The sequence below is a fragment of the Monodelphis domestica genome, chromosome 6, assembly GCF_027887165.1.
Source record: "Monodelphis domestica isolate mMonDom1 chromosome 6, mMonDom1.pri, whole genome shotgun sequence".
In the NCBI taxonomy this organism is placed as follows: Eukaryota; Metazoa; Chordata; class Mammalia; order Didelphimorphia; family Didelphidae; genus Monodelphis; species Monodelphis domestica.
Window position 1 is genome coordinate 99,011,302 of NC_077232.1, and position 15,443 is coordinate 99,026,744.

Sequence of the window (15,443 nt, forward strand, 5' to 3'; positions counted from 1 at the left end):
ATGGAAAATATGAGAAGCAGAAAAAAGTAAACAGAAAGAGAAATAAAAAACATTCAATAAACTTAAACTGTGTACATCCCTACTTGGGGAGATGATTCTTGCAACACCAAAGAACTTTGTCATTATTAGGGCAGTTAGATGGAGTACATGTAGACAGTGTGTGTTGAATATGATGGGATGATATAAAATTAAATTAAAGCATAGAAAGAAGAATGCATTTGGAGAAGGGGGAGAAAAAATAAAGGGCTAAATTATTGCACATAAAAGAGGTATGAAAGCTTTTACCGTGGAGGGAAAGATGGGGAGGTAGGGAGGAGAGCATGTGAACCTTGCTCTCATCAGAATTGGTTCAATAAGAGAAAAACTTACACAATCAATTGGGTATAGAGAAAGCCATCTTATCCTACAGAAAAGTAAGAGGGAAAGGATAGAGAAAGCCATCTTATCCTACAGAAAAGTAAGAGGGAAAGGGGATAAGAGAAGAGGGGTACGGCTGATTGAAAAGAGGACAAATTGGGGGAGGGGGATTAAACAGGGGTAAATAGTATGGAAAATAATACACAGTAATAATCATAATAGTGCAAAAATATTTTAAAAGTCTTTCTAATAAAGGTCTCTTTTCTCAAATACAGAGAAATGAGTTGAATATATAAGAATATAAGTCATTCTCCAATTGATAAATGATCAAAGGATATGAACAGGCAGTTCTCAGACAAAGTAATTAAAGTTCCCTGTAGTCATGCAAAAAATACTTTAAATCACTATTAATCAGAGAATACAAATTAAAATTACACTGATATATCAACCCATACCTATCAGATAGGTTATTATGACAGAGAAGGAAAATGACAAAACTTGGGGAGGATATGGAAAAGTTGAGACACTGCCTTGCTGGTGGAGTCATGAATTGATTTAACCATTTTGAAGAGCAATTTGGGCCTATGCCCAATGAGCTACAACTGTACATATATATATATATATATATACCCTTTGACCCAACAATACTATTACTAGGTCTGTAGCCCAGAGATGAAAAACAAAAAGGAAAAGGACCTATATGTACAAAAATATTTTAAAGCAGCTGTTTTTTTTGAGGGGGGGGGGGGAGACACAAAGAATTGGAAAGTTAGGAGATATCCATCAATTGAGGAATGGCTGATCAAATAGCATATGACTGTAATGGAACACTGTTGTTATAAGAAATGTCAAGCAGGAGGAGTTCAGGAAAAACTGTAAAGTCCTATATGAACTGAACATTAATTAAGCAGAACATTGAACAAAGTGACAGGAATACTGTACAGTGAACACCTGTGAATAACAACTAATCTCAGCAATATAATGATCAAGAACTATCCCAAAGGACTCATGATAAAAAATGTCATCTACTTCCAGAGAAAAAGAACTGATAGAATCTAAATCCAGACCAAAGCAAACTTTTCTTTCACTTTTTCATAATTTTTTAAATTTCAGTTTCCTTTCACAAAAGGATTAATAGGGGAAAATGTTTTACATGACTGCATATGTAAAATCTATATAAGATTGCTTACCATCTCAATACGGGTGTGAAAAGAGAGGGATAAATTCAAGACTCAATATTCTTTGAAAAATGTTGGAAACTGTTGTTACATGTAATTGGGTAAAAATAAAATTTAATTTAAAAATAGAATGACATTTTATCTGAGAAAATTAATTTTGGCAGCACTATCAAAGAGATGTTAAATAGAAGACAGTGGAAGCATGAAAGTTGTTGGACATTTATCAAAACAATTCAAGGAAGTAGTAGTAGTGGGATCACAGAAAAGGAGATCACACACTAATAGAATTTTTTTTATAGGTGTGCAACACATTTCACAAGTGTTATTTCATTTGATCTTAACATCATCTCTGGGAGGTAAATACTATTTTATATTATTTCTAATTTTTAGTACCAAGGTCTCTCCCTCCCCTAACCCAATGAGAAAGCAAGGAATATAATAACCATAATGTCATACAACATATATTTCTAATTTTTCTCATATAATTAATATTTAATACTTCCTATGTATTACATTTCCATAATTACATGCCTGTAGTATAACAGCCACCCAGTTATTTAGCTTTCATGTCTGCTTTCCTCATCCCTATTCTTTTATATAGCCACATTCCAGTTAAATGTAGCCTTTGAAGTCTCACAAATTCCTCCATCAAGTCTTCCCTGATAAGACTAGCCTAAAAAAATCTTTCCCTTCTTCAAATTCCTACTATGCCTACTGTACCCTCCCTCCCTGTACCCTAAAGTTGGAAGGGCCCTTCTAAGCCTTCAGTTCAGCCTGTAACTGAACAAAATAAATTTCTTCTTTTGCTTGAATAACTCTAGAAAGGGATAATTCATTACTTCAGAGCAGTCACCCTACATCAAGTCAAAAGTGACTTCTCTGCAACTTCCAAGTCAGGGTTTTGATTGGTTTTATCTAATCTCTTTCCACATAGGAGCTTTTTAAATATCTGAAGACAGTCATCATGTTCTTGATAAAGCTTCTCATTTATCCAAATCCCCCAACCAGTTCATTAATCATCTTTCACAAAGTCTGGTTTACCAACCTTTATTTCCCTCTTGGCTATGCTTCTGATTTTGCAGGATTCAACACCATGTCTCATTTGCAGTCTCACCTAGAAAGTTCTCTTAGCACTTGTGGCCTCCACATATCAACCTCTGTGGACTTCTAGATTGGAACATCTCTCTGCCATGTTGGCCAATCTCAATAATTCTCCTACCTTTGGTTCCAACTTTCTAGACTTCAACACTATGAAGTGGTGATGATTCCTTGTCCTTCCTTCTTTCCCATACTACTCCAGCTCCCTTTTGGGTCTTTTGAATACTGTCCTCTCCAAGTAGAATAGAAGCTCTTTGAGAGCAAGGACTTAAAAAAAAAAGTGTATTCCCAGCACTTACCACCTGGTAAGTGCTTAATAAATGCTTGTTGCCCTGTCTTACCTACTCTAAATGTGCATCTTATCACTGTCCTTTTAAAAGTGTTTTTCAGAACAGAATACAACACTCCTTATATGGTTTGATCCAGGTAAACTATACCATGATTTCTGCTATGTCTCCCAAGTCAGCCAAAGTTAGGTTGGCTTTTTTTTAATCCAATTATTCCATTACTATCTATGTCTAATAGAATTTAAGCTTACTCAAATAGGGGCTATTATTTTGGTTTTGCTTTTATATCTCTACCTCCAAATACAGTTAAGCATATAGTCTATGCTTAATGAGTCTTTACTGATTGTGCAGTTGTATTAGTGTAGAATTTGTTACAGAAATCTGACCTTGTTTATAGGCTTTTCTTAGGATCATAGACTTTAGGATCAGAAAAAACCTTAGGGATTAAATTGTGTAATCCCTAGATTAGAATGTAAACTCCTTAAGGACATGTTTGTTTGTTTTTTCTTCTTTTTTGCATCTCCAGCACTTAGCACAGTGTCTGGCACATACTGGGCACTTAATAAATGTAAGCAAACGAATGAATTTTACTGATAAAGAAAGCATATGAGAGTGAGGTGGAAGTATCTGGCCAAGCTCCCCCAAACAGTAGCCAGGAAGTCAGGTCTTTCTAAGCATCTCCTATCTTAAGAGGCAATGTGGAAAACTGAAAAATAGGCTGGAGTAAGTCCTGGGTTTGAATCCTGCCTCCCTCATTTATTTACTATGACTTGGTTCAAATCACCTCACTGTTCTAGTCTGAGTTTTCTCATCTGTAAAAAAGGTGGATGAGGGGGCAGCTGGGTAGCTCAGTAGATTGAGAGCCAGGCCTAGAGATGGGAGGTCCTAGGTTCAAATCTGGCCTCAGACACTTCCCAGCTGTGTGACCCTGGGCAAGTCACTTAACCCCCATTGCCTAGCCCTTACCACTCTTCTGCCTTGGAGTCAATACTGTGTATTGACTCCAAGACGGAAGGTAAGGGTTTAAAAAAAAAAAAGTGGATGATACTTGTCAATCCCACTTGACATGTCCATGAAAAACAGAATTTTGAAACTTTAAATGTACTATGTAAGTATATGAGTTATGCTCTGATTAAGATTTTTGTGAAAAGGTAGCTTTTTGCTTTTGAAGCTATTATCAAAACACTTTAACCAACTGCTATTAACAGTTACGCACGCACACATGCACACGTACACACACACACACACACACACACACACACCAAATATATGCCATCTTTCAAGCAGGTACTTCCCAGCTATATAACAGATTAAATGAGAGTATCATTTGGACTAAGTTCAGTTTGTTTTATATATTATTTGCTTTTAATAAACTAAAAATAAACTCAAAAATCATCACTCTTACCCAAAATAGAAGAGTATGACGCAGGCATAAGACAGGATTCCTTGCACTTTAATTGAGCTTGTCACAACTCTGATGAGCTAACAAAAAAGGCAAAAAGAAACAAATCAACAGTCATTAATACTGTACTTAGACGCCAACCCATCCTGCTTTTATTGGCTCTTTAGGATTTCTCTGTACTGACTTAAAATAAAATACTCTTTTGATGATGAACAATAGTAATCCAGGTAGACAGACAAGCCTTCTATATATCAAGAGCAGGTCAATTTGTAACAATTCTTGAGGGAGCAGTTTTTGGCTTGCTCAGGAAAAGCTAAAAATAATGTGCTTCTTAATTTGTCAAGAATACATAGATCTTTTGGTATCCATCGGTTTTGTCTCATTTCCAAACACTTTTTATTCCATATTTCCTATTAGATGGTCTTCAATCCTTCAGAGTCAAGAGCCACATGGGTTGGAGGAACTCAATAAGGTTCTTTTAAGTTTTAGTTAATCTGAAAAGTTTGACATAATCTTAGAGAATTCAAGGTGATTTTTTTCTTTTTGAAAGATCTTCCTACCAGGGCCCTTCCCCACCTACCCATCTCCACATTATCCTTTTTTTCTGGAGTAAGTATCCCATATCTTACCTCAGCTTTTGTCTTTCACAATATGCTTTTTTCTTTCTAAGTACTACCACTGGCTAAATAGGACCTCAAAGAACAGGAAGATACCAGAATATGGCCCTGCGTCCCACAAAACTAATTACTATCAGAAATCTATTTATTTGGAGGTAGGAAACAGGCTGAAAATTTGTTTTTAAGACAGATGGTCAAATATTTGTTTCCCCATAGGCAGGCAGATTAATAAGAGCTAAGTTTTAAAATCTAGTGAATGAATTTTTTTGTACTCTTCAAAAATATATAAAAATATAGATGTATTGGTTTGTTATTCATATATGAAGAGAGAAAATAAGCCTTTAAAATCACAAATACCTCATTTGACCCTATAAAAAATCTGGGAGATAAGTTATGTCTTTATCCTCATTTTACTACTGAGAAAACCTGAGGCAAAAAGAAGGAAATGACTTGCCCAAGGTAGTAAATGTCTACGTTTGCATTTGAACTCAGGTTTTCCTGACTCTAGGCCTAGTGAGAGCTCTGCTTTGGTATCCTAGTCCGTTCTTTGCGACAATGTTGCAAAGGATAGAGAATTTATAGACAAACGGAGATAACACATTTTGGAGAAAATGCAGTTTCCTTTATAACTATTTTAAGTTCTTCTGATGTTATTATTAATAATTAAAGATGCATTTTTTAAAAGGATCACTAAAACCTGATACCTACAGTTATATGATGTAAAAATCAAATCGTTTACAATAAAATTATTTATTCATTTAATACATTAAGTGTATATGCTAACAGAAAAAGTCTATCAGACAAAAATAAGCTTTTTTGATTCAAAATTAATAAAGTTTCTCTTTGGGAAAAATTAATAAATTCATATTTGGTAACTTTCTTTGCATAGTCAAGTTAATAATGGCACTAGTCAGACCAGGTTTTTTTTAAAAACCCTTACCAATACTGTGCATTGGTTCCAAGGCAGAAGAGTGGGCAAGGCAATGGGGGTTAAGTGACTTGTCCAGGATCACACAGCTAGGAAGTGGTCAAGTTTTAAAACCAGGACCTTCCATATCTGGGCTTGGCTCTCAATCCACTGAGCCACTCAGCTGCCCCCAAGGTTTACAACAAAATAAAACAAAACAAACAAAAAACCAAATGAGCCAATGATTATTCTGCAGTGAAATCTCTAAGAGAAAAAGTTTAATATTGCAAATCCTAGCAAACAATCTATGTAATTATGATTTTTCTTTTTTTGCTTTTTTCCCTTACTTGGAAAAGAAAGTTTAAAAAATTCTTAAATAGTAAAAATTGGGGAAAAAAATTCATTTTTTAAAAAATTAGAGAAAAAAAGAGTAAATTGGTTGTTTTTATTCCTTGTACTGTCCCCTCCTTTCACTATGACATGAGGTAATTTTAATCAATCATAAGCCTAATTCTGCCTGTTTTTTTACTATCATGGTTTCACAATTCTACATTAACTTTTAGTGGCTGAGTTTGTGTATACTAAATTAGACCTTAGGAAATGACTTCTTCCTTCTAAGAAATGCCAGAACTAAAAGATATAATCATTTCTACCAAGCAGTGGTGCCATTTTTTTTTTGACTTAAAGAAAGATGCATTACAAAAGAGAATCACCCTCACCATCACTGTATAATTAAGGATTCCCAATCACTAATAAAGTTTTTCTGAAACTAAAATTTTTCTTCTAATATCACTATTAACCACATTTAAGTCTTTTTGCAGAATAATTTTAGAAGACCATGCAAGAGAACAGAGTTAAAATTTAAGATAAATTTAGAAATATTAAATTAAAAAATGTGGAGGATTACTGCTACAAAATAAATGAGCAGGTTACTGGAAGTCTGTTCTGACTAAACATCTGTGGTACTGGTCAAAATGGGTTGGCAGAATAAGGTAATCTTGTACTCAAAGCAATCACTTTTAAGAAATCTTTAACCCTCAGCCAATTTATGTTTATTCTTAAATTTAGCATATGAAGATGTTTTTCATAATGTCTAGGCTAATTTAATTTCTACCACTTCAGCTTGGATAGAATAGAAAAAATGATAGTTCCAGTTGCAAAATATGAACTTACACCTTCTTATGATTCTATTATCACAAACTTTTTTATGCTTATTCATAAACTTTTTTAAAAGGCTAAGATATATTTCAACATTAAATTTTTATTTGTTACAAGAGCAAGTACTTGACCTCTCTTCTCTTTCAAAGCAAAGAAAATCATGCAACGTGAACTATTAAAACAATTTTATATAAAATCTGTCAAGGTATTACAATCTGGATTTTATGGAATAAAAATATCAATAAGCCAGTAAAATGTTCATGACCAATAAGAAAACTGGTAGTAAGACTAAAATAAATTTAATGCTAACTACCTCTCCATTTTATGTTATTCTTCACTTGGTTTTTTTGAGCCTGTATTTATAGGGGAACTCTAGCTATAATTGCTACAGATAGTGAGAGTAACTAGAAAGAAAGGACATTGACAAATATGGACACAAACACAAACAACTATCATGATCTAGATTAGGCAGGCATAAAGACAGCAGAAAACTATTTTGCAAGCTAACACTGTCATTTATTAGAATATTCCGAGTTGCATGAACAAATGTACTTATCACTTTAAAATGGGGCAGCTAGATGGTTCAATGTATAGAACACCTGGCCTGGAGTCAGGAAGACTCATTTTCCTAAGTTCAAATCTATCCTGAGATACTACTTGTGTGACCCCGGGCAAGTCACTTAACCTCATTTGTTTCGATTTCCTCATCTATAAAATGAATTGGGAGAAGGAAATGGTAAACTACCACTACAGTATTGTAGCCAAGAAAACCCCAAATGGAATCACAAAGAGGTGGACACAATTGAACAACAACAAAAAATTTTGTCTATAATAAAGCTGTGACTTCTCTCTTTCACATGACTCAACAACCAAAAGAATATCAATAATTAAAACTTAAATCTTTTCCTCTAAGCCAGTAATAACATTTTCTTCTGTACAATTTTCCAAGTAATGTTAGACTCCAGGGAAGCAATTTTATTGTAATACATTTATTAATATTTCAGAACTTTAACAATAATTAGGATGGTCACTGCTTAAGTGGAAGAGTAGAGGCACAGCAAATCACAAGTGAAGTCTAAGATGTAGAGGTACACTGATGAAATTATTGATCCCTGAAGTATCTGAAGTGCTAAGATAAATAATTTCTACTAAATAAAGAAAAGATATACAAAATACTTACTAAAACAGCCAATGGGAGGGGAATAAAGCCCATTCTCCGTGCAACAGAATCACTATAATCAGTGTATGCCTAGAAAGGGGAAAGAATAAGCAAATTTCAAATTCATAATAAGCTACTTTAAACACTTTACTTTGTAATTGCTGGTATTTATTCATAAATATGAGTAAAACTGAAAGTAAATGTCTGAGAAACTTTAATGTTTTTCAGTGAAAATGGTGAAACATGAAAGCTTAAAACACATTTTAAATACAAACACATATATAAAATAATGTGATTAAAGAAAATAAATTAAACAAATGAGTATTAGTTCTAACATTGTTCACTTTTATTCTTCAGTTTACAGGTTATAAGGAAATTTAAGTGTTGTAATTTTTCCTAGCTGACATTTCTGAATTCCAAAGATGTAATTATGGTGCCTTGTCATGGTATAGGGATGATCTTGAGCACTCAGGGGTCTCACTTAAGTGTACTGGAAACAGACAGGCATAAGGGATGGGCCTGACAATGAAATCTGTAACTGTCAGCTAAGGACCAGAATAGATTAGTGATATTAATCACCAGAAAGTTTGCCATTGGTTGATGAATATTTTTTTGGTCAAGTAATTCACCCAGATTATCTACCAAGGCAGAGAATAATTTTGATATGCTTGGGAGAAGTCCCACCTCCATGAAATCATAGATCCTTTAAGTAATATATCCAAACTGAATTTAATAGATTATTAATTTACATCCAAAGATACTTGATTTAATACTTACATTTTTCTGGCGGCTGCTAACAAGGTCAAAAGCAAGGCTAGCTCTATACTCACTGTAGACCTTAAAAAAAAAGGAAAATAAGAAACATAAATCTTTATGGTACATAAAACCATGTATAGGCATGCAATTTATACCTAATCTCTTTAAATCACATCTGACATAATGACAGACAAAATATTTAGAGTATTATTAAATTCTCTGATCTAGCTAACATTCAAGTTTGGATATGACTTGATATTTCATGAAATGCTTGGCTTTGCCCAAAGTACAATAATCTTGCTGCCAACACAAATGTAGCAGATTACAATAGCTAGATTATGACTTGAAATGTAAAACAAATGAGCATCCTTAATCCTTGTTGATTTTGAGGAGAAAATAATATATGCCAGAAAAGGACTAAATCTCAAATTGCATTTTTGTGTGCAGCATTTCCAGACAGTAGAATTGAACTCTAAGACAAAATATTAAGAGCAAAGACTCCCAGATAATGAATTTGTTTTTTCAGATGACATAATTAAAGTTATTAGAATTAAATGTATGCAAAAAACAAAGAACAGGAGGAATATTCATCATACCTTTCTTATTAAACTTAATCTAGTTTGTTATATTTTATCAATTTATATTCCTTTAATTGCATATAAACATGATCCTCTTTTTTATTACATAAAGAAAGGGTTATTAGAGCCTTTAAAAATGTATTTTCTAGATCTAAAGGTATTTGCTACAAATGAGAGTACTATGCAAATACAGAATGTGCATTTATATATGTATGCATATTCATAACTAAAAATGTCAAGAAGCTAGAGATTTCAGGCACCATATTTTAAGGTATTCGAAAATATTAATTTAAATAAAAGATGAACTGTTAAGAATCCAAATGCCTTATGTAAAAATATCAACACTTAACTGCTTTGAACTTCCTTGGGATTGAGGGTATAAAAACAAATATGAACTAACATGTTATAGTTTGAAGACAAGTATTTATTTGCCAGTTTGAACACCAAACAACATTAAATCCTCGAAATCTACTCTATAAATGCTACTTTATAATAGAGAAAATGATTTCACTAATGGAAATTTTCTTCTGTTCACTTTAAGGAAATAAAGGACTAAAAAGGCGAAGTTATGCTTTTTATCAGTATTGAGAAATTACTTTACAAACTTTTAATAATAAATATTCTAACAAAAAAGTAAAATAAAACTTTAAATATGCCATAACTCAAACCACAAAATGTAGAACTTCAAAGCTGAAACTTATCCTATTTTATTTTTATTTCTACATTCATATAGAAAAGCAAGGCAAATGTAAATCCTTGTGACTTGCTTATTAAATCATATCACACAGTAATATTCATAAAGACACCTAAATAGATAGCATTTTTAGATTTGATTCCATTGTAAAAGGTAGATAAAGGAAACTGATAGGAATAAAAATAATTCTTTTCCTATTATACATTCAACATAGCTATACCAATATGCTCACTTCTAGAAAGGTTATAATCATAAAATAAATTTCCCTAAATGTAATAAAAAATGAGAATAGATGTTGTGATATTACACAAAAGCAAAAAAATCCATTTAATCTGAGATTTCAAAAAATATAAAAGGTATTTCTGAGATAAAACTAAATGAGTAATTTTCAGTGATACAAAACATTTTTCTTTTATTAATCTTATATATGCTTAATAATTTAACTATACAGTAAAGAAAAATAAAAAAAATGTTAAAAGACAAATCAACCTAAAACCTTCAGTTCATTATGACAAACATACATCTGCAGTAATGTCATTGAATTTGGTGATAAAGGCATGTTTTACAATATCCACAGCAGTTTCTGAGGCAATCACCATGCAGACATCTGGAAACAATACCCAAAGGTGATCTATAAAATTAACAAGAGAAAAGTCAGATAATTGCTGTAGGCTTCCAGTTTAAAATCTTCAGAAACATTTGCATTTTAAATAAAGTTAAATTTGACTATCATGGAATTATCCTTGTAAATATCTTTCCATTGATAAAATGGTTAAATTTTAGCTCAAATTAAAGGAACAACTATAATGAGTAGGTTACTTTGCAATCTATCTTCCACTCAAGTTGTCAAGATGGTTTGTCTAAATCATAGGCCTGACCATATACTTGGTGAGCTTCAGTGACTCCCCATTACCGCTGGGATCCTGTTTTTGGCATTTGAAGCTCTTGCTAACGTTGCCCATTTCTGCCTTTCCAGTGTTCTTACATTTTAATCCCTTCTATGAGCTCCATGATCCATCTATTTTGGCCTAGAGTTTGTGCTTTAACTGCTGACCCCTCTCCATCCCAGCCCACCACCCCACCTGCAATGCTCTGCCTTTTACTTCCTCCTCAGCTCCTCTGGCTTCCTTGAAGACTCAGTCAATTCAAGCCCCAATTACTGCAGGAGGATTTTCCTGGTCCCTGGGGGGCTTTTTCTTTCATATTAACCTTCCATCCATTCGGTATCTGGTATGTCCCTATTTACTTATCTGTGGTCTCTTCTGTTAGAATGTGAACTCCTTGAGGGAGTTTTGCCTTTCTTGGAATCATTTATGTTTATTAGCACAGTTCCTGGCACAGTGCATAATAAATATTGACTGATTTTAACACTATGGCTTTACCTTATGTAGATAACAAATCCAGCTAAAAAACTGATATGCTTCCAATATTACCTAATGTTCTTAGCTAAGAGTGGGCACCTATTTTTGGAGACTTAAAATCATTTCAAGTCAAATAAGCATGTAATGACTCCAAATGAAAGCAATTTGAGGAATACAATGTTTAAGGTAGAATTTCTGTCCTTACGGGTTGCTAATGGGCTTACATCAAAGACTCTCTCAAGTATAAACCGACTTTTTATTATAGCTATAACTATCAATTATTTATGGCAATAAGTCCAAGGCTCTAATGCCCACAGATTCTCCAAAAACTTCCTTTTAAACAAAAGTGAGAAATCATATCTAGTCAATGGTACTAAAAAGAAGTGAAAATCTAAAAGACAAATCTCCAAAAGGAAGCTGCAATGGTCCTAGACAATCCACAATTTTGAAAACCAGGTGTTGAATAAACAGTTGACTCTTTTGGTAAGAATGCAATCCTACAAAGGTGGGGAGGATGGGATAGAGAGAATGAGTAGGTGAAGTGAACTATTTTGTAATGCCTAAGTTTCTAAGCCAAAATTACATGTTAATTCATCATCTTAAGACAAAGTTGCTAACACAATTTGTTGCAAAACTTATGGTAAAGTGTAGAATCCAAACTACTGGAGATGATTTAAGATACTGCCATGGTACAAGGCAGAAAGGCTTTTAATTCAATAAACTATTAAATGTCTACAATGTGGACTGAGTGAAAGTGAAAGGTACTGAAGAACCAAGAACAAAAACAAATAAAGTCCTTTGACACTTTCAAGAAGTCAAATGTCAGAGGAAGGGAAAGGGAAGGACATTGGGAGGCTAGCAGATGTACCCAAATAAGTATGACACAAGGTAATATGTAAGAGGTAAAGAAAGCAATGTGATAAACTGGAGAGAAACTGGATCTGGACTTAGAGGGCTGGAGTCTAATCTCTATTGTTTACCACTTACATGACCTCATCTAAATATAATACCATTTCTCGGCCTCAGTTTTTACATCTTCAAAATACAGGTGTAGGTCCAAATGATCTATATGAAAACTTTTGGCTATGATTCTATGAGATAGACAAATTTAAATTTGGGGAATGTTGAGTCTAAAGTGCTTATAAGGCAGCCACATGATTTCTAGCAATCAAATGGAAAGGCAAGACTAGAGCTTAGGTAATATATTAGAGCTTAATATTGTAGATTTTGGAGACATTTACACTGAGCCATTAATTGAAGTCAGAGGAGTAGTGAGAGAGCGAGAGAGCAAGAGAGAGAGAGCGAGAGAGCGAGAGAGAGAGAGCGAGAGAGAGAGAGAAAGAGAGAGAGAGAGAAAGAGACTGTATATGTTGAAAGAAGACAGAACCTCAAGGTACCCATGCTTGTGATCCTTTAATAATCATAGTAGTTTCAATTTCTTTAGTTTCTCCCCCATGTCCCTGGACTAGGAGTATTTTAATTCATAAATTGATTTTGCTTGCATTACATAATCATGCTACCCTATTTTATAAAGTAAGAAGACTTATGGAACAATAAAAAAGTGTTGAGAACTAAATGTGGAATTCAAACATGAACATCTAAAACCAGGGGAGAAAGTAAGACCTGAAGGAAAACAACAGGACAGAGAGAAAGAGAATGATATTTACACCGGTTTTTGGTTAGTGTTTGTTATTTATACCTAAAAAGGGGTTTCTGTTTCATTTCTTTTCTGTTCTGAGATTGAAGAGTTTGTACTGGTCAGTGAAGGTTATTTGCAAGGTAGGAAACGATTATGAATCTACTTATACAGAACTGATCAGAGAGTTTTTTGTTATAAAATGATTTGGAGATGGTGGTACCCCAAAGTGGAGTGTAAAACAACTTGTTCCATTAAAAAAAAAAACCCTCCAAATCTTGGAGACACAAACATCTATTTTTCTTTCAAATGGAAAAAATTTCACTTTGGATAAGGAAGTAGCTTTTAAGATAAGATTTCCAATTAAGATGTTTGCTGGCATCAAGGACTTTGGTCATAATTCTTACAAAGACAGCCAGGTGTTTGTGGAATTAGGCCTAACAAAAGTGAATTCAAAGAACTACTCTTCTAGGTGTTGCCTTTTAGAGTAAATATTTTGTTCCAAATATAATTTTTCCATTGTTCTATTAAAAGAGTTCAACTCTTAAGACATCATGTTGCCATTTAAGGACTTTTTTGTTGACATGACTTCATGTAAGATTCCAAGCAGACAGGTCTTCTACCTTCTACAGGTCTTAGCCATGTGGCTAAGTGAAAAGAATGATAATGGAAGCACAAGAGCTAAGCTTTAAACTTGGCTCTGTCATTGGTACCTGTGTGAGCTTCTCTCTGGGCCTCAGATTCCTCACCTGTAAAAATGGGGGAGGGCTAGATGGTCTAGATGACCTCAGGCTCTAAACTTATGATCCTTGCCAAATGATTTCCTCGGGTTAAGCATTCTGATAGTTGGCAACAAAGCCTCTAAAGATTTCCAGGGCAGCCTGCCCTCAGCAGACATGATGTGGTAGCAGTGGTAATAACCCTTACTTGCTCTAGACTAGAACCCTGAAGCAAGTCACCTCAAGTGATAGTACCAGCAACTGAGGTCAGAGATATTAGCAAAAGAGAAAAGTAAGGTCCAGGGAATAGAAGAACACCATGATGAGCACGTAATGCAGCTTCATAATCTTAAACCCATTATTTCAAGGATTGGAAAAAGTCAAAAGGCACATTTAAAGAAAAAAATACCTAAAATTCATGAATTGGGTTGTTTAAATTTTTTTATATGTACAAGGATTAAAGCTGAAAATGTATTTAATAACACCAGTTATTATTTCATTCTATTTTAAGAGTTTTAATTCAAAGTAAAATTAAGCTTCATCACAGATGATAAATGTTTAATTACCTGGATTCCAAGAAAATTGTTCCATATTTCTCAGACAAACTATTAGCAAGAGAACATAATTTGTGAATCGTTCTTTAATATCTAAAAATGAGAAATATAAAAAATGTTTAAAATTTGTTGCAATAAATATTTAAATACTTACTATAAACAAGGTAATGTGAGAGATGTTAAGGGGACATTGTTCTAATATTGTGGGTCAGAAAGTTAATTGAAAATAGTAAAATATACAAATACTCCCAAATGACCTTGGATGAGTCAACCTTATAGGACCTAGGTTTTCTCACCTATAAAAATAAAAGTTTAACTAGGTAATGTCCAGGATATCTTCTCATTCGTATAAGTTTAAACTGAGTCATAGTTATTGCCCTTTTCTAGCCATTCCTGCCCCTTCCACCAATTGGCTTTTCAGTTGCAACACAACTTCCCCTGACTTAAGTGATACATTCACTTTTCCTTTTCCTCCCCCAGGACACACTAGAAGAATAGTAGGAATGGCAGCAGGTTGTAGGGAAGCCTCTGGAATCACTGTATGTAGAGCTGAAAGGGAGTCTGGAAAACTAGTCATACCTTCATTTTATTGAGAAAGGAATTGACAGGCAGAGCGATGCTGTCACTTTCTTAGTGTCACACAGGTCCCAGACTACAAAGTCAGGACTTAGCATTTAGAGGAAGGCAACCAAGGATTGTGAGGGAATTACTATCTTGAAATTAGATGAAGAAACTGGGGATATTCATCATATGAAAGATGAAATGTGTGTGCATGCAAGTGTGTCTATAAGCAAGTTATCTTGTGTATGAAGGATTACAGTTCTGTTTGGCAACATAGCACAATGGTAGTGTGAATTTTAAAACTATTCCACCCTAATCAGACCATTCTTTAGAAGATGTGATTTAGCTATTTCCTGATCAGTAACAATGGAGATACTTGGAATAACAGAATCGGGTCTTGGAAACTACATTTCTCCTCCCT

At 33.8% G+C, this 15,443-nt stretch overlaps 1 protein-coding gene across 1 annotated transcript in view; it reads right to left on the bottom strand.

The window, feature by feature from the left end:
* The window catches only part of TAPT1 (transmembrane anterior posterior transformation 1), a 99,243-nt gene that overhangs the window by 11,742 nt on the left and 72,058 nt on the right, over window positions 1-15,443 (bottom strand). Inside the window, exons 8-12 of the mRNA XM_001369374.3 lie at window positions 14,474-14,554; window positions 10,713-10,822; window positions 8,941-9,000; window positions 8,185-8,253; window positions 4,326-4,402 (exon numbers count right to left, since the gene is read on the bottom strand). Coding sequence (XP_001369411.1) covers window positions 4,326-4,402; window positions 8,185-8,253; window positions 8,941-9,000; window positions 10,713-10,822; window positions 14,474-14,554 — 397 coding nt within the window. The remainder of the gene's footprint in view (window positions 1-4,325; window positions 4,403-8,184; window positions 8,254-8,940; window positions 9,001-10,712; window positions 10,823-14,473; window positions 14,555-15,443) is intronic.